This window comes from Salarias fasciatus, chromosome 15, assembly GCF_902148845.1.
Source record: "Salarias fasciatus chromosome 15, fSalaFa1.1, whole genome shotgun sequence".
Taxonomy (NCBI): Eukaryota; Metazoa; Chordata; class Actinopteri; order Blenniiformes; family Blenniidae; genus Salarias; species Salarias fasciatus.
The window spans coordinates 3,044,332-3,071,356 of record NC_043759.1 but is presented as its reverse complement, the minus strand read 5'-3'; the positions used below and the strand labels follow the sequence as shown (position 1 = coordinate 3,071,356).

Genomic DNA, 27,025 nt, shown 5'->3' with positions numbered 1-27,025 from the left:
CAGGGAGTTTTTCCTGAGGGAGGAGGGAGATCGTCCCGCTGCTGCAGCTCACGGGGCTGTAGAGGGACTGCAGCCGAGCAGCGGTTGGGGGGGGGGGGGGGGGGGGGGTGGATGATTGATTCTGACCTCCACCAGATGTGAGGCTCTAATACCACAACACAGCTGGCTGATGAGACCCGGGGAGACTCAGCCAGAGACCGGTTCAGCTCATCAGCAGGAACGACTGAGCGATTTTAACTTACCGAGCAAAAACAAGCCGATCGGTTCTCAAACTAACGGAATTCTTTTAAAGAGTCAGAATCCGTGATGTGTTTTCATCTTTGATGTAAAACTATTTGCTCCCCTGAATCCGGCCCAGGCTCTTCCTGGTCAGGGTCTCAGGGTTAAAGGAATACTCAGAAGATTTTGGACCCACGCCCAATCCCTATCATTTACAAAGTGAGATAAGCTCATAAATACCTTTTTTGTGTCTGTGCGTCCAGTGGCGCACAGCAGTAGCAGCCACAGACTCAGCCGCTGTGCGCCGGTATAGCCTTCCGCGGAGCACTGCACATGCGCAGGTCTGTGTATCAAAACGTTATTTTAACGGATTGAAAAGAAAACACGTCTTTTAAAATGTTTTATAACCATTCGGATTTACTTCACGTGCTAATACGCCGTCCCCTGGACCACTGGAAGGAGGATTTTGTCCACTTTCGTCAGTCTGGCTCTGTCTCCTCTTCACCTCCAGCAGCTGAGCTAAGCTAACTACGATGCTAACAGCTGGGATCCAGCCACTGGACGAACGGACACAAAAAAGGTATTTATGAGCTTATCTCACTTTGTAAATGATAGGGATAGGGTGAGGGTCCAAAATTTCCGGAGTATTCCTTTAAACTCCGCCTCCTCTGCAGACGCTGATCTGCGGGTCGAGGCTGGATTTTGGTTTGAAATCAGCGAAAACGGATTGGAATCCATGTGTTTGAACTCTGGATCTACTTTCTCTAAAGAGCGAGTGGCGGTCAGGTGACCTCCTGCCCCGTTCAGAGTGTTAGCCTCTCTTCCACCATCCTGGATCGTGTCCTGTCTGGCAGTGCTCCACTGGACGAATCCTTCAAAACTCACTGTGCTGACTCACGAGTCATCACATCCTTCCATCCATCCATCCATTCATCCGTCTATCCATCCACATGGACTACCTGCCTGCTTCAGTTTCTCTCACTGATCCTGCAGCGAAGCGTCTCCCTCTCTCTCTCTTGCTGTGGATGGCCGCCGTCCAGCAGTGGCGAGTGGGACTGACGCACGGCGTGGAGGCGTGGAGGCGTCCGCCGCTCTCAGGAACTCGCCTCCTCATGTGCCGTCCCGAAACGTTCCTCCTGTTCCGCCGAACAATGGAGACAACGTAGGAACAGAACAGAACAGGGCAGCGGGCCGCCAAATGTGACGCCTGTTCCCGTCCGCCGGTCCTCTCCGCTGACGGTGGTTCTGCAGCAGAAAGAGCTTGTTGTCTTGAGGAGAAAACTAAAGAACCCCCAACAGCACCAACTACTGGCCTGGAACGCTAGCTACACAGGAAGTTCATGTTTCCATGACGACCGAACATGACGGCAGCAAGTGTCCTGTTTCACTGATGGCTGAACACGACTCCACGGGGAATGTCATGTTTCCATGACAACCTAGTGTGACTACATGTGGAACATTGTGTTTCCACAACGACATGCTTATGTTTCCATGACAACCTATCTGTACTATATGTGAAACGTTACGTTTCCATGACAACCTAGCATGATTACATGTGGAACGTCACGTTTCCATGATGACACCCTTATTGTCACGTTTCCATGACAACCCAGCGTGACTACATGCAGAACGTCAGATTTCTATGATGACTGAACTCAGCTACATGTCGTGTTTCCATGGTTACTGAGGACCACCATGTGTTCTCAGAGACCTCCTGCTAATCCCCCATGTTCTTTGTGAAAAAGTGAGTGTTTCCGTTGGTGTTCCATCACTTCCTGTCTCAACGTGGCGCAGAGCGAAGAAGGACCGTCTCCTGAGACGGTATCAGTTAACAGGACGGATATTTCACCGTTCCTGTGCGCTGGAGCTCACTGCCAGGCCTGAAACTCACAAGAACTGTTAAAGAAGCAGTTTTACATTTTTTTTCTTCTTCTCTTCACGTCCGCCTTTAAAATTTTAACCTGAGGTCTTTCCAGCTGCGACCTAAATGTAAATGAGGCTGCAGCTCCGTGCAGACGGAGTCTGACTGTTAAATCAATAGTCTGGTCGCAGCGTGAGTTAGAGATCTTCACACACTTCCTGTGGTCGGCGCTGCTCCGTCTGCACATCCTGTTTCTGTACAGCCGAGACAGGACGTCTGACTGTTTTCATTCTGATCAAATTTACATCTGAAGCTCAAATACAAGCAGAGGCAGCGTGAAGAAATAAACGTTACAACATTGAAAGAACATCAATGAGCATCGATTCAAGTCAAACGCTGGAAGATCAAAGATCGCACAGGCTGCAGCCGTCTGGAGAAGATTCACCCTCCGACTGTTTCCTGGTGGAATTCCGTCTCCACCATGTGACTGACGGAGATCCTGAGCCTTTCTCCACCTGTTCACCAAAACACCACAATGAAACCAAACACCGGAGGACAGTCAGAACGAGGGTGCCGGATATTCTCTTTCTTTTTTATCTTTTATCTTTCTTCTTTTCTGACTTTTTTCCTTCTGTATTCCTTTTTTTTTCTTTTTCATCTTTATTTTTTCCTTTTTCTTATTTGTTCTCATTTTTTTCTTTCTTTTAGTTCTTTTTTCTCTTTTCTTCTTTTATCTCTTTTTCCGTTTTACTTTATTTTTATTTTCTCTCTCTATTTCTATTTTTTTTTAAAGACAACAACCCAGATATTTTCCAGCTCTGCGGCGGACTGGACGGCAGACCCTGTCTCTTCTGGTTTTCTTTCCATCTCGTCTCCTCTCTTGTGGAAACGCTCAGTCGTCTCCTCTCTCCTTGAGATTACATCTCTCAGCAGTTCCATCCTCTTTTGGCCGAACGGCGGTGGTTTGAAGACGAAGACGAAGCATCGGCCGTCCTTCCTCTCATTTCAGCTTCCTCCTCCTGTGAATGTGTGAAGCGGCGTTTCATTTACCCAGAATGCCCTCTGTTCCTCCTCCCGGTGTTGCTGAAGGTCCGGTCACGTTTGGAGAACGGTGCGACTCCCACTCCAGCCTCCGTGTGACAAACCCGACAGCTCGCCTCGTCCGGGTGTGATTTCCTGACTGAGTCACGACTGACTCCACAGTCGGAACAGTCGGCGGACGCCTTGCTTTTCTCTTCCTCTGCAGGACCGCAGCCGGCGGACGACTCATGAAACCTCTTATGCTGTGAGTTTCTCTCACGTCAAACATCAGTTTGATTCCGTGGTTTCTTGAGTCAACATCTATTTTTATTCCACCTCAACAAGAAGCAGTTTTCCAAACATCCAGCCAAAAGCAGCTCTCTCACCTGATTGGCTCATTTCAACGGGTTTCCGTTTCAGGAAAGTTCTGTTTCCACGGCAACGTTTTGAAAACAGTGTCCCGTTGTTGGGGGTTTTTTTGAACAGAGTGAAACACGCTGGCTGGGTTCTGGGTGCTGCTGCGTTTTGAGCGGAGCGCTCCGCTGGTGTTTTATAGGTCAGTCCTGTTCTCAGCTGTACGCTTCAATCCACGTTTCCATGGAAACGTTTGGCCAGTGAGGACAGTCACGGCGTCTCCAAGCTAGTCTGTGGTGGAGATGGGGGTGGGGGGGGGGGGGGGGGGGGGTCTGGGTTCCCCCAGGTCAAACGGCAGTCTTCTACCTCTGTGATGCATTATGGTCATCAGATCACTGACACCTCGTCCTCCTCCGAGCCCAGTGAGACGCCTGGAGGCTGATGTGACCTTCAGCATCCATCATCACCATCATCACCATCATCACCATCATCACCATCATCATCATTATCATCATCATCCTTCACTCCGGTCCCGCTGGAGAACATGCAAACCCCACACCCTGAGGGCGGAGTGTGAACCTTCTGCTTCGTTCCTGCGGCTGTACGGCGGAGCCAGCCTTCACATGACGACCAGGCCGGACTGTTATCCGGGTGACTGTCAGACTACCGAGTCCAGCAGAAGGGGGCGCCAGTGAACCGGAGCAGCAGTTCCTCTGCCGACCTGCAGATGGAAAACGAGCGTTTTTAAAAAAGTTGCACTTTCACCCATGTCAACGCGACTGAGTTGGAGTTGCACCCGTTTCCATGGAGACGAACTGGCAGGGTTCTCAGAAACTTGTTTTCACCCGTTTCCACGGCGATGGAATCATTGTGCTTTCAAAAAATTATATTTTCTCCTGTTTCCATGGAGATGGAGTGGGTGCGTTTTCTAAAAGTTGTTTTGTCCATTTCTACAGATTAAAACATTTTCAAAAAGTTGCATTTTCACCAGTTTCCATGAAGACGGAGCCTGAGAGTTTTCAAAAAGTTTCAGTCTTGCCTCATTCCTTAGAGATGGAGCATTTTCAAAAAGTTGCATTTTCTTCCATTTCCTGTTGAGTCAGAGCATTTTTTAAGTATCCACCATGGAATCCAAAAAAATACCATTTTCAGTGTCTTGGAACTTTGTTGTTGTGAAAACAGACAAAATGCAAGGAAAGTTTTCCGTTTTCTCTGGAAACGTTGTTGTGCAAATGGGTCTCTCTACGCATTTCATCAAGAGAAGCTTTGGACTTTGGTTGCCAAGTTTACATTTAAGGAAAGATGATCCTGGATCTAGAATAAGATTTTAAACTGCTCATTGCTGTTATCTCTCATGGTGAGCGGACGTGTCCTCCAGTATTTGCCTTCATGGATCCAGATGACCTCTTTGAGCATTTTGGGGTTTTGAGGAAACATCTTTGGGAAAAGGTGATATTTTCACCGCTGCATGCAGACGTTCCTCCCTGACAGATCCAGACGGAGTTCTGGAGGTCAGCGGTCGACTCTCCGCCTCGTCTCGGGCTTTCTGATCTTCAGCCGATCAGCGAAGCCGCACAGCTGCGTCTCATGAATGTCAGCGACGCTGGCTCTGAATGTCAGCCGCTGAATAAACGCTCCCGTAATAAGATGATGAGATGATAGCGCTTGTCTTCGAGAGCAGAGCCGAGCTGCTGACGGCGGGAAAAACAGCAGCGACGTTCCCGTTCGGAGGAGTAATAAAGGAGGGAAAAGGTCAAGGGGAGGAGAACAAAAGCAACAAAAGGAGATAAAAAATGTATTTCTGAGTGTGGGGTTGAGGGTTTGGTTCGTCTGAACGTACAGATGACATTCATTTCCCGAACTCGTCCGACGGGAGTTTCTGTTTGTTCTGAATCTCCCGGTGAGGCGTTCCTCCTCCCGGTCAAATCCAACACTGTTCCTCACATCATGACTGAAACCAAACATTGACTCGTCTTGACACCTCTAGAAAAGCTGCGATCACTCAGATTTGAGTCCCAAACTGTAGAGTTGAACACTAATGAGCTCAACATTCAGATGAGCAAGAATCGATTATCCCCAGCATGTCTGTGGAAAAGCTGCAGTTTATTGTCCATCTACTGAGCATGTGCAGAACAAGTGTTTACCATGGTCGTGGTGCGCATTCGCAGGAGCAGCATCTTCAAAATGTCGCAAAAAAAAAATCTCCACAGAGAAATAGAATGTTTCAGGCAAGTTGCATTTTCCCCCCATTTCCACAGAGATAGAGTCAAAAAGTAGCATTTTCCCTGTTTACGCTGAGGAGGCATCTTTTCGAGAAGTTGCATTTCCGCCCGTTTCCATGGAGATGGAGTGAGAGCATTGTCAAAGAGTTGTGTTTTCTCTGTTTACATGAAATTCACGTGAAGATTTTCAAAAAGTTGCATTTTCCCCTCCGTTTCCTTGAGGGTGGAGTCTGACAATTTTCAAAAAGTTGCATTTCTCTGTTTACATGAAGATAGAATGTTTTTGAAATTTGTGGGGTTTTTTTTTTCCCATTTAAGCAGTTTTCAGAAAGTTTTTCATCCAGATTCTGCAGAGTTTGATTATTTTTCTTTCCCTGTTTCCACTGGGATGGAGTCGGAACATTTTCAACACCTTGTGTTTTCTCCATGTACGTGGAGACTGAGCATTGTTGAAAAGTTGCGTTGTTCCCCCCCGTTTCCATGGAGATGCGGTGACAGTGTTGTCGTAGAGCTGGACCGAGGCCATGCCAGCACGCCGTGTTTGCTGGTTGTGGATCTCCTCAGCGGAGCAGCAGCCATTGTTCCTGCAGGGCAGACGTGTCACATCTCTCCACTGCTCCACTGCGCCACTGCTGCTGGAGTCCATCGGACCACTGCACATCGCGCTGAGGACAAATTTAGACCTGCTTTTGCCTGGTGACAGTTTCCTCTATTGTGTGCAGTGTAAGTCAGACTGTGTTAGAAATGACACGTTACTGTACCGCCGCTGCTTCAGCTGCATCATGGGAAAAAGCCTCTCTGCTGTGAGATGAATCGAGTATCAAACCATCAATCTTTAAATCTGAGCCTTGATCAAAGCTTAGTGTTAGCATGCTTACTGAAGAACGAACATCCAGATTATAGAACATCTTCCTCCACGAACTGATCAAATACATCAATCATTTCAGTATATTAATATCCAGTGCATAGTGATACGGAAATATATAAAGAAACACTGCAACAAAATGAATTTTGTTGTGAAATGTGTAGATGATTTGGTCATTTTCACCTTTAATTCAGCCGATTGGGATTTAGCCAGAAACGCAAACACTCAGAATGGAAGCGGCTCAAAGCTACAAAGCAGTTTTTATGGAGAACGTGTTGGAAGATTGCTGCATAATGGAAACACTGAGAGCACAAACACAACCTGCTGGACGTGTAATCTGATGTGTAATCCCATGAATGAATAAGCGAGCGAAGCTGGTCAGATTGTGTCTCCTGAGGCTGCTCCCGGCACAATGCATGCTGGGAGGAGCTCCGGAGAGGAGAGGCCGCTTCAGGAGAATCCACGATGAATAAAACATGGAGGAGGAGAGAAGAGGAGGTGTGAGAGCATCGTGATGAAGAACGGAGAGGAGGGGGAGGGGCCGGGAGCGCGCACACACACACACACACACACACACACACACACACACACACACACACACACACAGCTTGCTGGGCCAGATGGCCTCTTGGTCAGAAGCAGTGAGAAGCTCCACAGAAGGGCTGGTTTGGTTTTTGAGCCGTGACCTCCAGGCAGCACGTGAGTCCAGGAGGGACAAGATCATGCACGAGTGTACACTGGCATTTGTGCACGGGTAGATCTGTGTGTGTGTGTGTGTGTGTGTGTGTGTGTGTGTAGCGGATTACACAGTCAGTTCGGTGGCTGATTTGATTCCAGATTGAACGTCCCTGAATGAAAGAATCAGGCTGAATTCTCTCTCCTGCAAATTCTGCTTCTTTTGTTTTATCGACTCGACGTCGTCAGAACCTGGTCTGGTTCCCTCCAGGTCCTGGTCTTGTGTCAGTCTGGTTCCCTCCAGGTCCTGGTCTTGTGTCAGTCGGGTTCCCTCCAGGTCCTGGTCTTGTCCCGGTCTGGTTCCCTCCAGGTCCTGGTCTTGTCTCGGTCTGGTTCCCTCCAGGTCCTGGTCTTGTCTCAGTCTGGTTCCCTCCAGGTCCTGGTCTTGTCTCGGTCTGGTTCCCTCCAGGTCCTGGTCTTGTCTCAGTCGGGTTCCCTCCAGGTCCTGGTCTTGTCCCGGTCTGGTTCCCTTCAGGTCCTGGTCTTGTGTCAGTGTGGTTCCCTCCAGGTCCTGGTCTTGTCTCAGTCTGGTTCCCTCCAGGTCCTGGTCTTGTCTCGGTCTGGTTCCCTCCAGGTCCTGGTCTTGTCTCAGTCTGGTTCCCTCCAGGACCTGGTCTTGTCTCGGTCTTGGATTTGTTCTACTTTAAATGTAAGACAATAGTAACTGTTGTGTCTCCACCTCTGATGATCTGCTGAAGCGGTTCAGTGGATCAGTGGTAAGAACTGTCACCTCACAGGCAGATGGACCCTGGTTTGATGCCAGCGTTCAGATGTTTTTTAGTTCAGGGTCTGAACTTCATTGACACACTGCAAGCATTTACTGATGATCCGACGCTGTGGGAGCTTCATTAATATTGATCGAGCGGTCGGCCTGAGACTGTCTCATTGTGGAAACTTCAGCTCCGTGTGTACTGAAAATTAAAGGTTTGACCTTTGACCCCTGATGCAAATACAGCTGTTATTTATGAGCTCAGCCAACAAAAGCAGGAGGGGGCTCTGTGTGTGTGTGTGTGTGTGTGTGTGTGTGTGTGTGTGTGTGTGTGCGTCTTTCATGAGAGCGCCATCCAGACGGGGGAGGGGCCGAGGCAGGTGGGAGACGTGGGTGTGGCCACAGCGTGTAGATTCATCACAGCTCGACATGTGTGTAACAGTGTGTGTTTCCTTTGTCCTGTCGAATCCTGTTTAGGAGGCTGATGAGCATGCAGGCACACACACACACACACACACACACACACACACACACACACACACACACACACACACACACACACACACACACAGATGCGCCTTCACACACATTTACACGCTTCTGCACAAACATACAGACACATACAAACATACATACACAGATGTGGACAGTAAACATTGAGCTGTCCATGGTGCTGAAGTATACACTTAATGCAATTACTCAGTGATACTACTTGAATGATGCACAAAAATACACACACACACACACACACACACACACACACACACACACACACACTCATATGCATGCACACACACGCACGAATCAACGCATGCACTCGTATGCGCGTGCACACACACACGCATAAATGAACAGGCGCAGAATTGGACATGCACGATGTAGACAGTAAATATTGTGCTGTCCATGGTGCTGAAGTATGAACTTAATGCAATTTCTAAGTGATACTACTTGTATGCTTGATACACAAAAATACAGACACACGCACACACACACACACACACACACACACACATACAAAGTGGATTTACACACAGACACACGTGTGATTCTTTTCCTGAGCGACTCATAAAGTCGCCTGTTCATGATCTGATGGTGTCCTCTCACTTTCCGACATTCATCAAACAGGTTTAAATGAATCATAAATGTTCTAGATGTTTTTTTTTTATTGAAAATCTCCAGAATTTTGAGTTATTTATGCTTCTTTATGTCAATTTCCTGAATGTACAGTGAATGAAATGGAATTATTCCATCCATCAAGCGAATCTCTTGCAGTGATCATCAGAATCCCCAAAACACGCCGTGCACGGCGCCAAAATGTAAAATGAGGATCAAACAGTGTCACTCTGATTCGTCCTGGTTCTCACATCTGAGCTCAGATCTGCAGATCATTAACTCTGATTTTCAGAGGAGTTTCCAGGCCGGTAGATGTAAACAGCAGCGGGCCCAGGACATAGCCTTGGGGAACTCTGCATTCATGGTTATTAAGACTTCAGTTTTCACCCTCATTTTACTATAACAAAAATTAGAACAGAATCCAGATTATGACATTAATCCCTTTTGAGTCCCACATTCCAAAGAATGGTAATGAATCCACAAGGAAAAACTTCAGTTTTTGTCTTTTCACTACGATGTTTGATCCACGTTTCACATGTGGAGTTCTCCAAGGCTGAGCCCTGGGCCCACTGCTGCTCAGCCTGTAAATTCATTCTTTCTTTGTATGTGCATACGTATTTTAATCTTTCCATCTTCCCTCTGTGTCTCTGCAGTGTCAACTCTCCCAGGCGCTCAACGGCATCTCCGACAAAGCCAAAGACGCCAAAGAATTCCTGGTTCAGCTGAAGAACATGCTGCAGCAGATTCAGGTAACGAGTCTCCTTTGTGATTCTGGAATCCGTCTCGATGCAGCAGATTCATATTTATTTTTCAACTCTCTGACTTTGTTCCCTCTAAGATACACACAGATTAAATATTCGTAATCTGCTCCGGTTTCTGAACACGTTTGGTTGTTTTCCCAAATCCTGAGCCAGGAGATATTAAGTATCTGTGGACCCAGGATGGAGCCTTGGGGAACTCTGCATGTAATTTTATTCATCCCACACTTGGAATTACCTCAGTTTTAAAATAAATTCCTGTCTTTTAGATAAGACTTAAGCTAATTAAGTGCTTTGCTAGACATGTGAACTCCTTGTTATAGCTGGTTTATCAATATTCTGTGATAAATAAATAAGATAAAGTAAAAGCAGGACTGGAATTTAGCGCCATTCTGAGTTCAGAATGGTGGAATTCAGGACCTTAACAGGAGCTGTCTCATTGATCTCATTTCCATGATATACAAATCTGATTACTGGGAATTGTTAGATAATTAGAGTCATTGAACAATCCTGTTTTGCTTAATTTAATGGGTAAGAAATACTACATAAACCTTTTTAAATGAGAACTTACCATCCTTAAATTAGGCAAATTAACCATCTAACCCTGCATTTCTAACCATTAACTTCTGCCACTGCAGGGTTTTTCCCATGTCCATGACTTCCTCCACGTCTCCACTCATGTTATTCAGACTAAATTTGAACTGAAGTTGAACAGATTGAAAATAATCCCCGAATAAATCAGTCGCCGAGGAAGAGGGATGTAAATCCACTGAAACAATAAAACTAAAAGCAGAACGTTTGACCCGCGTGTGGCACGTTTCAATCTGGAGATAGAAGATGATCTCTTCAAGGCTCGCACGCAAAACTGCAGCAGGAAGTCTCGCCGTGACACCGTGAGCGAGGATGAAGACCCGTTTCCAACTTAATTTGGTTGTTACTGTTTAGTTCCGGATCTGGATGTTAGCTGAAGCTACTGGGAGGAAGAGCTAAATCTGAATCTTGAATCTTCAACATTTATGAAGTTATACCGACAGCTGCGTTAGTTCAGCACTAATGAGATGCTCCTCTTAACACGGGTTTGGTGAAATAGTAACTAGTAAGACATCATATTTGGCTAATGCTAACAGTTAGCTCAGTCATGATGACAGTTGCTAGAATGTTACAGTGATGCATCGCTTTGTGGCAAAAACAAACTCTGGGTTTAAAATTAATCTACATAGAAAAACCTGATGACTAGTGACTTGGATCCTGAGTAAACCGATTAAAAGGTGTCATGTAAACGCTTCAGTCTGATTAGATCGAGCCGAGTGCGAATCTATGCTCAAGACTTCTGGACAAAGCATTGTGGGATTGATCCACTGACTGATCAGATTCTTTTCACTTAAAACCCTGCAAATCAAAATTACTTTTATTATTGTTCATGTAAACGGGAACGATCTGACCTCCCCGTCGGGAAGTTTTATTTTCATGTGTTCGAGGTAAACATGTCAGGTGAGGCGATCACGTGCGCAGCTTATCGCAATGATTGGATTCATGCTGAAGTGACTGAAGTAAAAATAGATGAAACCATCCGATCTATTTTCGTCTGTGGGCCGTGACGGCTCTCGGGAGCGTCCGCCGCCGCTCCCCCCCGGTGCTGCTGACGCCCCTCGTCCCGCTTGTCTGTGCTCCAGGAGAACGGCGTGGAGTTCGAGGCCTGCCTGGTGGCGCAGTGCGACGCCCTGATCGAGGCGCTCACCCGGCAGAAGGCCAAGCTGCTCACCAAGGTCACCAAGGAGAAGGAGTACAAGCTGAAGGTGAGACGCCGGTCTGGGTAGAACCGGAGAACTCTGGAGCCAATCACAGACCGGCCTGTCAGTGGACCTCTGGCTTGGCTCCGCCCCCCTTAGTTACGGTTGCTACCTCGGTCAAGCCTTGCATGCTTCACCCGATTCCATTTCCAATTGCTTTTTCTTCATATCGACGCTGATGTTAGCCGCTTCCACTGGGATTAACGTAGCTAGTTAATAAAGTAAGCTAGCTGGCTAACCATGCCAGCGGGCTACGTTAGCATCTGCGGCTAGCTGGGACGTCTGGAGGCTGCAGAGCTCAGCCTCAAGCTCACCAAACTTCACCTCCACAGCCGACGGGACGGCTCTGACTGCAGGAGGAAGGAAGCATGGGAGAGAAGCCATCGCGATGCTAAAGCTAAGCTAGGCTAGCAGATGAACTCAAACAGTAGTTTTACGTTTTGGTGAAGTATTTGGTGCTTTATCCTTTCGGGATTCCTCGAATCGCTGCTGCAGGCAACTCGGGCGCGTCGTTTGACTGTTTTTTAAAGTTGAATAAATATTTTCTGGTGGAGGAGTATTCTGTACTCCACCCTCCTCCACCAGACTCCGTCCTCCTCCACCTGATCATTTGTTTTCCTCTGTAAATCCACCGCTGGGGCTTTTGTTTTTTTTTTTTCCTGAGCGCCACATGGATGTCTGCCCGTTGTCAACGTGCCGACCGACCGGCTGTCCGTCTGGCTGATGGCGGGGAAGGAGGAGGAGGAGGAGGAGGAGGAGGAGGAGGAGGGGGTGGGGGTGTTTGGACGGAGGCCTCCGGAGGACAGCTGTTGTCATTATCTGCAGATTGAGATTGATCCAGAGGAAGGAGGAGGAGGAGGAAGAGGAAGAGGAAGAGGAGTGGTGACTGGAGGACTGATTCCAAACATCGACCTTTTCTCTAATTTACTCGTCAATATAAATATTGATTGTTTATTGGTTTTCCAGACGCCTCTCAGATCAGGTGTTCTGGGTTCATTCATGCGGCTGCAGAGCTGAAAATGCTCCGACTCAGCATCTGTGGAAACCTGTCCAAATGACGTCACTTTTCAAAACGTCGCCTTGAGAAACTTTTCTGAGAGGAAAACGCAAAGAGGATGACTTATAATTTGAAATGTCCTCCTGATAACTACTGCAGTGAAATGCACGAAACCCTCCTCCTCCACCTGCAGCTGGATTTAAACCCTCCTCCTCCACCTGCAGCTGGATTTAAACCCTCCTCCTCCACCTGCAGCTGGATTTAAACCCTCCTCCTCCACCTGCAGCTGGATTTAAACCCTCCTCCTCCACCTGCAGCTGGATTTAAACCCTCCTCCTCCACCTGCAGCTGGATTTAAACCCTCTCCTCGCCCCTGCTTTGAACTCTGCTCCGTTTGTCTTTTTCTACGGCTTCCAGCAGGACTCCGGTTATGTAACCTCGGCTCCCAGGAAGCCAAACGCCTTCATGTTCCTCAGATACGAAGCAGCAACTGGAAGGAAAAATTCTATTTCAGTTGATCTTCATATTTCCTGTGAACTCCGCCTCTGGCCGAGCCGCTTCTCCCCGAAGCGTTTTAATCCCTTTGTGTGTGTGTGTGTGTGTGTGTGTGTGTGTGTGTGTGTGTGTGTGTTGAGATCCACACACAAAAAAAAGAAACAATCTAAAAAGGCTGTCCTCACAGCGCAGGCAGATGTTTCTGCAGATTAATCCCTCAAGGCAGCATATTTATGATATTTTTGTTTTCTCTTTCGAATAACTAAGCTCAGCTTTTTTTTTTTCCAAACTCGGGTTGTAATAATCGTTGCACACTGAAATATTAAATTTGAAATCAAGCATTCATCAGGATTAATGCTCACGTTGAGGCACCACTATAACCGAACATGTTAAAAATATGCTTTTATTCCACAGTACAGATACTCTGCAATACATAAAGTATTAATAGTTGATTTAAACCTTTAAAAATTAAACTGAATCGATGCCTTTGCTCAGTAAATGTAACATCTCGTCTTGTCTAAATAGTGAACACAACAGAGACATGAACTATTCTCAATAAGAAAAAGATAAAATATGTCACAAAAAATCTAATTTGATTTATTTTTCGTAGCTTTTTTGAGTCTAAAATAAAAAGCTGTTTAATCGGACTGGTGTGTTTGTACATGTATACATGCACAGGAGTGTATTCTAACTAACTTGCTCTATATGGAGTGGAGTGTATAAATCAATATGGCCATAAATATATAAGAAACAAACAAGATTTTACACAAATCAAAAATAACAAAATAACACGTTTTGCCTTGTCTTTGGTTTAGCACAGAAAAGGTTGATAATATTTCTACGCATCAACATATCAATGCAACTAGTTTCCAGCGCTGTTGCTAGCGGTGCTAGCGGAGAAGCAAATCAAGGGTCTGGATGGGGATTTGTTTCAATTAAAGCTGAAATAAACACGTCGATTTCCTTCTTCACTGGAGGTTTGGGGTTTAACAAAGTGCTTCAGAACCACTGGGATAAAAACACTCAGGTGGGCGGTAGATCAAGGAATTAAAACAATAAAATAATTAAGTTTTTGTTAATTTTATCATTTATCAAACTAGGTTAAGTCATTATTAAAACAAAAAGCTGAATAATATATTTTTTCTCATTAGAAATGAAATTCAGAGGTACGTAGCATTCTATGCTCGGACACAAAGGGTTCAGCGAAGTGTTTTCTCCTCATGGTCTTCAGGTTAAACAGCTTTGGACAGCAGAGAGAAATGAGCCGCGATCTCATTAACCATCAAATAAACCAGGAGAACGGCTCTAATTAACTCCCTCCATTCATTACGGCAGCCGAAAATTAACGGCACAATTAATTTTCACGGCTTCGCTAGCAGTCACAACACATTTCCTGTGAGGAGTCGCCAGGAGAGGCTGCTGGGTAGAAAAGTGACGAAGAATCAGGAGGAAAAACAGCGTCTTATATCAGCCTTTCAGAAAGGAGAAACTGAAGTGATTGTTTCTCAAACCGAGGCCCACTTCTTTGGAGAGGCCTCTTTGTTTTAACGATGAAAAACATAAGCAGCATAAAAGGTCTTGTTTGAGAGACTTTTCCACATCGGGGATCATCTTTCATCAAACATTTCAGGTACGACACAAAAACCATGTCAGGATAAAGTTTGTATATAAAAGCGATGGGGGGCCAGGAGAAGAAGAGCCTCGGTCTGATCGCTCCATCTGAAAATGGATCCACGGGTTCTCAACAACATGGAATCTTCATTTTAAAGCTCCTGGTTTCTACTCATTCTGACAATAAGCCTAGTTTTTTTCAGCAGAGTGAAATCCAGGATGCGTTATTTACACCATTGAGTGATTTTCCCGTTCTTCTGAACGGGATGTGACCGTGTCTTTGATATAGACAATGAACTGATCAGGGTCTCCGCCTCTGGTCCCCGTCAGGTGGTTCGAGACCAGATCACCCACTGCACCATGAAGCTCCGCCAGACCACCGGCATGATGGAGTTCTGCCTGGAGGTCCTGAAGGAGAACGACCCCAGCGGCTTCCTGCAGGTACGTCACTGACCCAGATCCTCAGGGACCAGAGGGGCTGCTGGTCCAGACCAGCGTTTCCCAGCAGGGGGAGACACTTCTTTACACCTGTGAGCTTTAGAGATGCTCAATATATGAATATTCCGCTCACGTTTTTAAAAAACCCAGAAGAAGGAAAGTTCTGGAACCAGAATCCGACCTGATGAAAACTCCCCTGTTTTTACATGGTGGATAAAGTAAAGGGGTCCCTGGTTTCTGGTTTCACAGATGTTCCAGTTGCTTTCAGAAGAACTGCTGTCGATTTCAGCTGTTAGCATGAGCCAAAGCTCATCTCTCAATGGTGACTTTTTCACTAAACTCCTGTTTACTGGAGAGGAGTAAGAAGCAGACATTGGCATTAGCTAAAGTGAGATATCGTGAGATTCACTGAAGTTTTAACAGGCTTAATCCCCCGTTTCCATGGAGACGGAGCATTCTAAAACACAACGAAAGGTTTTAACGTCTTGAAACCTTCAGGAGCTCGATCTGACGTCACGAAGTGAAGCATGAATGAAGATCTTAGAGTTTTAAAATCAGATCTCAGAGTTTCAAAACCTCCGTCCCTCGTTTGAAGGATTTTTTCCTTCTTTTCTCTCTGAGTGCAGTTCAGTGTCGATCGTTTGCTTGAATCTTCCCTCCGTCCCGATGCCGAGCAGCTCGGCCTCAGAACCTTAAATATTTGAAGTGCAGTAAAGCGAAGCTCGGTTCACTCATCAAACACGATGTGAAGAAGCCAGATCAACGTTCTCCAGACCGGAGAATGAACAAGACACGGATTTAAAGTAGATGTCCAATGTTTGAGCAGTTCTCCTTTCTCTACTCATGAACTGGGACGAACTTCCTTCCTTTCATCCTGTTTGTTTTTATAATCCCAAAGGAACAAAAGGAGAGAGGAAAACTCTGCTTTTCATCCTCTAGCTGTCACAAAAAATACAAATAACTGAGAGAAAGAAACTATTTGTCTAAGAGAATAGAACAAAAACAAAATGTAACTTTATTCATTCAATTGTTTATTTTGAATTTGAAAAAGTAAAAATTTCACTTGTGTGTGTGTGTGTGTGTGTGTGTGTGTGTGTGTGTGTGTGTGTGTGTGTGTGTGTGTCCAGATCTCGGACGCTCTGATCAAGCGCGTCACGTCGTCTCAGGACCAGTGGGTGAAGGGAGCTCTGGAGCCGAAGGTCGGCCCCGACTTTGACCTCACGCTGACCACGGACTCACTGCTGCAGACCATCCTGCAGCTGGACTTCTGCCAGGGGAAAGGTGAGTGCGCGCGCACACACACACACACACACACACACACACACACACACACACACACACACACACACACACACTGGACAGACAGTAAATATTGTGCTGTCCATGGTGCTGAAGTATGAAATTAATCTAATTATTAAGTATTTTGTAGACTTCACACAAACACACACACACACACACACACACACACACACACACACACACACACACACACACACACACACACACACACACGAAAAAACGTGTAGACAGTACATGCTGTCCATGGTGCTGAAGTACGAACTGGTCTCAGGTGAACTAAATGGCCTGTGGAGTTCCTCTCGGCTTCATCCTGGGCCCACTGCTGTTTACCTGGACCTGCTTCCACTGGTTCACTGCTTCGCATTTATTTATATTTATAATCATGAAAAAAGTCAAAGGAACTACACAGATGAAGAAGACTTTGTCTGTTTCTCTCTTTTTTTCAGAGCCAAATTCAGATTTATTTATGGTGACGCTCACACACTGTATGTTTGATAAGTTCCACGTCCAACTCTAGTTTTTATTTGTTTTGGGGTTTTTTTTCTTTTGGGGGGTTTAATTCTTCGTTAAATCACTTCAGAGTCATATCAAGCAAACAAACACAGAAACAATCCCACCTCCATTACATCAGTCCTCATTAAACAGGGTCCAATGGTGGCGTTTTCAGAGAATCACACTCAAATCAGGCCATCAAAAGATTATTTTAGAAATTGTGGTCAATCACTGAACTTCCCTAGTTAATCACATATTTAATTTGCATGTTTAAAATTCTGTTTTAGCCCCATAATTTAAAGCATTTCTTACCAGAGAGCTTTATATGGGAATCAGATAAACTCAAAGAAAAACTTTTTAGAATAAAGTTCCTCGTAGATCAACTTAATAATCTGTCTAAAGAAAGTAATTCATCAAACATGAGATAAACATAGAACAGTGTGAGTTCTACGTTTCTCTCCTGCTTCTTGTCTTTCAGCCAATAGCTAACCTGAACACTAATACAGTGATTAATCACAATTAAAAAGATTAATCTTTTGACAGCCCCACATTCTTCTAATCACCATTATTGTTGATTATTTATTAATAAACAGACGATCCAGTTTTTTCTCGCTCGTCTCTTTGGAGGTTTCTTCTCTTATTTATGGCCTCGTGCACGCTGGCCCGTGCACGCCGGACCACGGCGTCCTGCAGATGTGCTCTTAGTTTGATTTGTAATCTGGACTCTGCATGTTTCATGAGGCTCCGTAATGAGCCGCGTTTATTTAGCAGGAGGTGATTCATGAGAACAATTACACCCTGACTCCCTCTCTCTCTCTCTCTCTCCCTCTCTCTCTCTCTCTCTCTCTCTCTCTCACACACACACACACACACACACACACACACACACACACACACACACACGGTTTATCTGGGCAGTCTGATCAATACGGCGCTCTCAGCAGTAGACATTCCCTCCTCCTCGTTCTGAGCTGGATTCCTCAGCGTCGGCGTCTCGGGGGTCACGTCAGGTCACACCAGGCTCTGATCAGAACGGAGAGCCGGAGATCAGAGGTGTGGATCCTCCAGACCTGGTCGGCGCCGAAGCCTTTGATCGTCTCGCCTTTGTTCTTTCAGCCACATGAAGCTCATTTCCAGCAGATTCTCTGCTGCTTCAGATCTCCCCCTCATCCAGAACCGAGCACTTTAAAGATTCTCCTGGATTTCTGTCTTTAGCAACGTTTCGAACTGCTTATCGGGAGTAAGAATGGAAAATAGAAGGGATGCACCGATACTGAGTACCGATACCGACACTGATTAAATGCCATGAAGTTTAATTCATACTCTGTATGCCGACGATGTTCGAAGCTCGTATGATGCTGTAAACAATCTCTACGTCGATGCTACATCACTTCCAACAGCCTACAGCTCACACAGCATAGAGAGATGTAGCATGCAGCATGTAGCATGTAGCATGTAGCACGGCCCAGAGTTAAATCCTCCAGGATCCACTGAGCAGAGAAGCTAATGAGCGACACCGGGCTCATTCTACTGGTCCAACAGCCGTCCTGTTTGATCCAGACCAGAGTCCTCTTCAGGGACCAGAGTCCACTTCAGGGACTTTCAGTCCTGTTTGATCAGGACCAGATCAAACAGGACGTTATGTGACGTAATGTGACGAGTCCGAGTCTCCGGGCAGGACTGAACCGGATGCTGGGAACGCTGCCGGACGTCATACTGGTGTCAGTGTTGGTGCATCCCTTCAAAATAAGATATTTAACAATGAAATTAATTCATTTAAATTAAAAAAAGAAGCGTTTCCTGGGTCGAGGGCCGGTGTGTGTGTCCTGAGTGAGTCTTCTGTCTGCTAAAGCCTTGAACCACCGTCATATTTCCAGATGTGCAGCAGAGTCCCTTATTGAAACAGCTGCAGTCAGCAGACAGTGATGAGGCTGAGATGGAGGCGGAGAGCCCCGGAGGTATTTATGTACCCCTCCTCCACCTCCTCCTCCTTCACCCCCCCTCTGTTTGGGTTTATCTGGTCGCTCCGCCCTCGTCCCTGGTTCCAGGCTCCTCTTCCTCCTCTTCCTCCTCCTCCTCCTCCTCCTCTGCATGGTGCTCGTCTTCTTCCTCTTCACAGAGTTGCAGTTGGAGTCATCGTTAAGGTTTAAAGCTGAACTTAGAAAAGAGAGAAAAGTTGCACCTGAACAGATCGTAGTTCGTCTTCACAGAGAGGAAGCTGGAGTGTTTTCAAAAGGCTGCTTTTTTTAACAAAAGTTTTGCGATTTCAGAAGTTGTGGTGTGAACGGGGCCTTTTGAAACCACTGTGAGAATAAATGTGACCGTTAGAAACACTTTTCCATCGTTTTTACTGTTTCAGCTGATTTTTAAAGTCACTTTTTACTTTTCAGGCTGAGAACGACCTGATATGATGACAAATGTTCAACTTTTTTTAAATAATGGGAAAACAAACTGTGTTTTCTGGCTGGACATTTAAAGGGATACTTCAACATTTTGGCAAATTGGCCCATTTAGCACAATTCCTCAGTCATTTTGAACAGCATACTTACTTTTTTTGTGAAGGCGAGCTGTTGTTTATTCAGAGGTGAGTCGGGGAAGGTTTTCGGGACGGACACAATGGAGGTGGATGGTATTTTTGCTTCCCCTCGTCAAACTCATCAAATACACAATCCAACAACCCCAAAACACTTTGGTGGACACGTTATAATCCGCACATTCACTACGCTGTGGAACACCAACAAATAATATCGTAGCGTTACGACACTGAAGCAAATACTGGGAACTACTTTTTCTTTTGAAATCACTACGCCCAGACGCCATGTTTAGTAAGCAGTTCCGTCTTAGCAATCTTCGCATAAACAACTCAATCTGGTAATTTTGCATTAATATTCCACAGCGTAGTGAATGCGTGGATTATAACGTGTCCACCAGAGTGTTTTGGGGTTGTTGGATTGAGTGTTTGATGAGTTTGACGAGGGGAACCAAAAATACCATTCACTTCCATTGTGTCCGTCCCGAAAACCTTCCCCGACTCACCTCTGAATAAACAACAGCTCGCCCTCACAAAAACAGTAAGTACGCTGTTCGACATGACTAAGGAATTGTGCTAAATGGGCCAATTTGCCAAAATGTTGAAGTGTCTCTTTAATTGTTTTTCCTAATTTTCTATTTCTGCTTGTGGTTAGAGCCATGATTTTGGAAGAAATTGTGATTGAATAAAACCCCCCCGACCCCCACCCCATCAGTTTGAAGACTTGCTGCCCCCCCCCCACTCTAACTCCCCTCACGACCCACCCCCCTCCCTCACTCCTCCCCAGCTGTTGCCCCCCCAGTGAACCCCGGAGGTCTTCCACCTTTCAGACTCTTCTTCTGTGAACCGTCCCTGGAGAGACGTTCAAAGCTCCGGAGCTGTCAGATGGAGCCCCTCCCCCCTCCCCTCCCCCCTCCCTCCTCCACCCCCCCTCCTCCTGCTGAAGCCTCTTCCTTTGCTCCGCCTGCAGCTGAGTCGGGCCCCCCGGTGCCGGCCGCCCCGCTGCTGCAGCTGGAGAAGTGCTGCACCCGGAACAACAGCGCCACACTGGCCTGGAGGGTCACTGCGCCCAGCGGCAGCCCCATAGAGGGGTACATCCTGGAGCTGGACGACGGCAACGGGGGGCAGTACCGGGTAACACACACACACACACACACACACACAGAAATGGACAGACACACATGTACAGATAGCAAACATTGCGCTGTCCATGGTGCTGAAATATCAACAGGTCTCAGGTGAACTAAAAAGTTTGGAACAACGTGACGTCTGAAATCCTGAAATAAAACTTTAAATTGTGTCGCGAAATGTTAATTTATGGCCACACAGTGACTAAGAAATAGTAAAACAGTAATATAAGGCCAGAAAATTGACAATTACAGGTCTTGAAATATTAATTTGCCACCATGAAATATGAATTTCTGGCAGTGAAATACTCCTCGGTCGCTGTGAAGTATGATTTTGTGGCCTTCAGACAGCGTTTCGTGGCCACACAGCAGTAATTAGAGGCGAGATTTTGGTCACACAGCAGGAATCAGCAGCGGCACACAGACTGAGGCTTCAGTGTGAAACCGAGCTCAAACATTGACCTTAATGTGGCGGCAGAGCGGCTGTTTAATGGAGTTAATGCTGCGTGTGCTGCTGCCTCTGGAGTCACAGCGTGTGTGTGTGTGTGTGTGTGTGTGCGGTCAGGAGGTGTACGTGGGGAAGGAGACGGTGTGCACGGTGGACGGCCTCCACTTCAACAGCTCCTACAACGCCCGGGTCAAAGCCTACAACGCCATCGGGGTCGGACCCTACAGCAAGACGGTGGTGCTGAAAACCTCCGACGGTACGTCGCCACGGCAACTGACCATCCAACCATCCATCCATCCATCCATCAACCAATCACTCAATCAATCAATCAATCAATCAATCAGTCAATCAATCAATCAATCAGTCAGTCAGTCCATCCATCCGTCCATCTGTTCATCCATCCATCCATCCAACTATCTACTCAGCACAACCAAGAAAAGATGAAGTGACAGGAGGGAAAGAAGTGACAGACAGAAATCTCTCTCTCTCTCTCTCTCTCTCTCTCTCTCTCTCTCTCTCTCTCTCTCTGGATGTGTTGAAGGTGTTAAATTAGAATTTATGGGACAATTTAAAGAAGCAGAACTGAAACCTGGCAACGGAGCTTGTGTGTGTGTGTGTGTGTGTGTGTGTGTGTGTGTGTGTGTGTGTGTGTGTGTGTGTGTGTGTGTGTTCCAGACTCAGACTCTGCCCTGCAGGAACCACCTGTCCCTCCATGAATCACACTACGTCTCCTTTGCAGCACTAAGCTGTCACCGCTCAGCAGAACAAACATTTATATCACAAAAATATGAGTTATTGGATCATTTTCAGCCTAACTAATGACTAAGATGGCGCAAATACTGCTTTATGTTGTTCCTGTGAGGAACTTGGACGTCTGTTCTTCATCAGAAACCATCACATTTAATCCTAAAAGGATTTTTTACTTTATTTTTCAGCTTTTTCTGCACACAGTTTACAAAATATCTCAATAAATGAAAATGAACTGTTGCTTTTTAATGATATTTTCGCACTAACTTCCATCTATTCATAAATAAAACCATGATTTAATGTCAGCTCCAGTCCTCACATTGTGTTTTTACTGTATGCAGCATCTGAGAGGACTGGGAATCTAATCCTGTCACTGAGCAGGTTTTCCTACAGATGGATCAGTTCAGAAACATGTTGAATTCACATGGAACACTAAAAATGGCTCATTTTTTAAGAATTGATGAGATTTTAATTAGATTAGAAGTGACAGAGGTGAGAGACGTGGCGTTTCCCTGCTGCAGATGACTGTTCCTGAACTGTGTCACTGCTGTGTGCTTCCTGCAGTGGCCTGGTTCACCTTTGACCCCAGCTCGGCTCACCGGGACATCGTCCTGTCCAACGAGAACCAGACGGTCAGCTGCAACAGCTACGACGACCGCGTGGTGCTGGGGACGGCCGCCTTCTCCAAGGTCCTCCGCCGAAACCGCGGTTCCAGTCCCGCCAGGAGCGGAGCCGCCCCGCTGACCTCTGACCTCTGAACCTGCAGGGCGTTCACTACTGGGAGGTCAGCATCGATCGCTACGACAACCACCCGGACCCGGCGTTCGGCGTGGCGCGCATCAATACCATGAAGGACATGATGCTGGGGAAGGACGACAAGGCCTGGGCCATGTACGTGGACAACAACCGGTCCTGGTTCATGCACAACAACTCCCACACCAACAGGTCGGTCCGTCCACTGGCTCTCATTTAGAAAAGCTTTGAAGTATTGATGATCGCTACAGACTCCCTGAATGAGATGAGATCGGTGTCAATAACATGAGACCAGCGAGGTCGGAACGCCTCACAACCAGCAGTCCGCATCAATAACAGGCTGGTCAATAACAGGCTGGTCAGTCATAGGCTGGTTAATAACAGCTTGACCAATAACTGGTTGGTCAATAACTGGTTGGTCAATAACAGTCTGATCCTGAACAGGTTAGTCAGTAACAGTTTCCACAGTAACAAAATGAATATAAACATTAACTTATTACGGTATCGGCCCGAATATAGGACGACTCAGATTATAAGACGACCCATATTTTTCAAATATTTTGTGAAAATAAAAATACGTTGAAGACAATCGGGTTACTCATGAAACAACTTTTTATTGTACAATTATTCTAATAAAACTCACAACAGAGATAACATTTCATGTGATTTAAGATCAAGAAATATTACTGCAGTATTAAGTGAAAAACTTTATTCCCTTTCTCAAAATCTGAGGCTGTGACTCAGTGAACAAGCAACAAATAAGAACCTCAAAGGTTCAACAACTGCATTGATGATGTAAATAACTTTAGAACTATCAAATTCAAGTTCTATTCAACTTTATGAGCATTAATAATTCAGTCTAATATATCTCGGCCGCTTGGCAGTTTTTTGTTGACTCTGCTGAACCATCATTTTAAAGTTGGCATCAAAACTTTGCCTCTGTCGTTTGCTCACTTGTCTAACGCTCAAGATTCTTCGTTCCAGACGGTCACGATCCTCCGTTTTTCATCAGATCACTGTGACCACAGACTTCATGTAACTGACGCTTCATTCGCTTTTTGGTCACCGGTACTTTGTCTCCATCTAGTGGCGCAGATGTGTAACGACAATCTAGTCCTCCATTATAGTACGACCCGTTTTGGAGAAAACAATTTCTGGAATAAAATGCCGTCCTATATTCAGGCCGATACCGTAGTTTAGGTAAATTTTTTTTTTTCTTTTTTTTTTCTTTCTTTTTTTCTTTTTTTTTTTCTTTTTTTTAGTTTAGGTAAATTAAAGAAAAAAATCTCAGTCTGGGTTAAATTTACTGTCCATCCATCCATCATCCATTCATCATCCATCATCCTTCCATCCATCATTCATTCATCATCCATAAGTCCTTCATCCATCCATCAATGAAAATATTTCAGAATAAATCAAGAAAACATCATATAACATCATATAAAAAGTCAAGTTATTGTCTTCTGTCAAGCAGAGGAGAGTCTTCCTGTTCCATCCAGGCTGCTGGTTCCTCCATGTTTTCAAGTGAAAACACAAAACTCATGTATCTGTTGACACGACGGCGCTGTTTTACTGTGCACTCCCTGTGTGTGTGTGTGTGTGTGTGTGTGTGTGTGTGTGTGTGTGTGTGTGTGTGTGTGTGTGTGTTCAGGGCCGAGGGTGGCATCGCTAAAGGCGCCACTGTGGGCGTCCTGCTGGACCTGATCAAACACACCCTGACGTTCTTCATCAACAAGGAGCAGCACGGCCCCACGGCCTTCGAGAGCCTGGACGGCGTCTTCGTGCCCGCCGTCAGCCTCAACCGCAACGTGCAGGTCAGGACGTGTGTGAGGAGTGCCAACAGGTCAGAGTGTGTGTGTGTGTGTGTGTGTGTGTGTGTGTGTGTGAGGTTTGGAGGTGTGCGTTTACACCACGGAGACACTGAAAAGGCAACTTTTAGAAAACGGCTACCGAGGTGGAACCCTTCAAAACCGTCTCCATGGAAACTGAGGGAACTTTGTCAACATGCTCAGTCTCCGTGCAGACGGAGGAAAATGCAACTTTTCGAAAACGCTCCATCTCCATGAAAATGAGGAAATACAGAACTTTTTCACTACGCTCAGACTCCCTGCAAAGTTTTTGTAAATGCTTCAACCCCGTCTCCATGGAAACAGGGAAATAGGCAACTTTCTAAAAACATTCTGACTCCGTGTAGACGGACAAAAGTGCAAATTTTCGTTAACGCTCCGAATTCGTCTCCATGGAAACAGGAAACACGTAGGTTTTTTTAAATTCTCAGACTCCGTGTAGAGAGAGAAAAGCATAATTTTTCGTAAAATGTTCCAAATCTGTTTCCATGGAAACGGGGAACAAACAAGAAGTGTCTGAAAAACTTCTGACTTTGTGTAGACAGGGAAAAACGCAACCTTTTGTAAATGATCTACTTCAGTCTTCATGGAAAGGAGGAAACATTCAACTTTTTGAAAGCGTTCTGACTCCATTTACACGGAGGAAAATGCAACCTTTTGTTGACGCTTTGAATCTGTCTCCATGGAAACGGGGGAATATGGAACTCTTTTAAAATGCTCAGACTGCGTGTTGATGGATAAAAATGTGTGTGTTTTTTTAAATACGTCCTCTCAGTAGAAATAGGTAACTTTTTAAAAACCACTCTGCATCCATTTCCTTGGAAATGAGGGGATATGGAACTTTTTAAAAATCCTCAAAAAAGGGTGCGAGGTGAAGACGAAGAAGTTTACGCCTCTGGAAGATCTTGTCTGTTGTGATGATGTTCTGCAGGTTATAGCAGGTGTTTCCTCTCAGCTGATCCTCCGCCCTGCTCTGTCCTCAGGTGACTTTACTGACCGGCCTGGAGGTTCCAAAGAGTCTGAAGCAATGAGCGCCGCTCCTCCTCCTGGACTCGTCCTCATGGATCCTCATCGGCTCCGCGTCTCGCTCTCCTGCCTTCAGGACGGCCGTCGCCACGGAGACGACGGGAGACACTGTGATCGCTCCGTCCATGTGGGATTCAAGCTGACGTCCGTCTCCAACACCAAACTGACTTCAACACTGTGCTGTAGAAACAATGCAAGTGCCAAAAAGCATGGAAACTCCGAGGTTCAGAGACCGACAGCAACGTGTTCAGAGTTTCTAAAAGTCATTCTCAAACTGCTCTAAATACATAGAATGGAAACAAAAGAGCCACCAGTAAAGAAAATAAATGAACAAAGGCACCAAACATAAGAAATAAGACATAAGACCAGACATAAGAAAGTCCTCAAACCACAACAAAACGCTTTAAACACATTTTAATGAGGAGAGTTTATTCAACAAAACAGCAAAATCGATAAAATGGTCCAAATCAGTACGCAGTAGACTCAGATATCCAGTTAGATATGAGGAAGATGCACGAAACAAGGCCTGAAAATGGGCGAAAATGTAACTTTTAACTGGAAAATGGCTCTGAAAGGGAAGCTTTTCAAAAATGCTTCTACTCCGTCTCAGCAGAAACGTTTGAAAACAACTCCGTCTCCACTGAAAGAAGTGACAAGTCAACTTTTTGAATCTCTGTATAATCAGGCGAAAACGCACCTTTTTGAAAATGCTTCGACTCGGTCACCATGGAAAAAAAGTGAAAATACAACTTTTCAAAAATGTTCCAACTCCGTCTCCATGGGAACAAGGAAAATGCAACTTTTTAAAAAAAACTTCAACTCAGTCTACATGGAATTAATCCAAAATGCAACTTTTTGACGGTGCACCGACTTCGCCTCCTTGAAAACATGGAAAACGCAACTTTTTTAAAAAGACGCTTCAACTCTCCGAACGATGCATTTTCACTTGAAGCGTTGTCATGGAAATGAGGCCTGAAGTTTTTGAGTTATTCAGTTTCAAAAACGACCAACAACCACAAATGATCTTCTCCGAGTCGACCGACCCGGTTTTGATGTTCCAGAAACATCCGGAGCGTCTTCGCTTGCAGAAACCGTGAAACATGCAGTGTTTTATCTCCTGAAAAGACACGCCCACTTTACACAAGTTGTTTCATGCTGCAGTACCAGTTTGTACCACAGGGTGGTGTTTTGAGTCTTAACTTCCAAATAAATCTCAGGATAACTGCTAAAGATCCAAAAAGCCATTTTCACCATTTCGCTGGAACATTGAAACAATATTAGCTATAAAGTGCTAAAGCTAACACAGCTAATAAATGTCGGAATGTGGTTTTGCTACTTTTAATAAAAATGCAACACGGCGAGTATCGCGTGACGTCAAAACCAGCAGCTTCATCACCAGTAACATTTGGAGCAGCAGAGTTAGCTTGATGTTGCTCATTAGCTTAACGTCCCAGTGGATTTAGTAGCACCAAACTGTACGGCGCTACTTGTACATGCTACATGCTAAAGAGTGTCAGAGCTCACACGCCTGCGATGCTACATGCTAAGGGTCAGTGTGTAGACCGAAGC

General features: G+C 45.7%; 1 protein-coding gene across 2 annotated transcripts in view; it reads left to right on the top strand.

Moving 5' to 3' along the window:
• trim67 (tripartite motif containing 67) overlaps positions 1-25,461 on the top strand; it is a 33,227-nt gene extending 7,766 nt beyond the window's left edge. Inside the window, exons 2-12 of one of the 2 annotated variants that reach the window (XM_030110117.1) lie at positions 9,752-9,847; positions 11,530-11,652; positions 15,080-15,190; positions 16,315-16,468; positions 18,856-18,936; positions 20,479-20,642; positions 21,201-21,339; positions 22,395-22,519; positions 22,597-22,775; positions 24,235-24,397; positions 25,414-25,461. In XM_030110117.1, the coding sequence (XP_029965977.1) occupies positions 9,752-9,847; positions 11,530-11,652; positions 15,080-15,190; positions 16,315-16,468; positions 18,856-18,936; positions 20,479-20,642; positions 21,201-21,339; positions 22,395-22,519; positions 22,597-22,775; positions 24,235-24,397; positions 25,414-25,461 (1,383 nt within the window). The remainder of the gene's footprint in view (positions 1-9,751; positions 9,848-11,529; positions 11,653-15,079; positions 15,191-16,314; positions 16,469-18,855; positions 18,937-20,478; positions 20,643-21,200; positions 21,340-22,394; positions 22,520-22,596; positions 22,776-24,234; positions 24,398-25,413) is intronic. The other variant, XM_030110116.1, reaches the window with a different exon arrangement.
• The last annotated feature ends 1,564 nt before the right edge of the window (positions 25,462-27,025 follow it).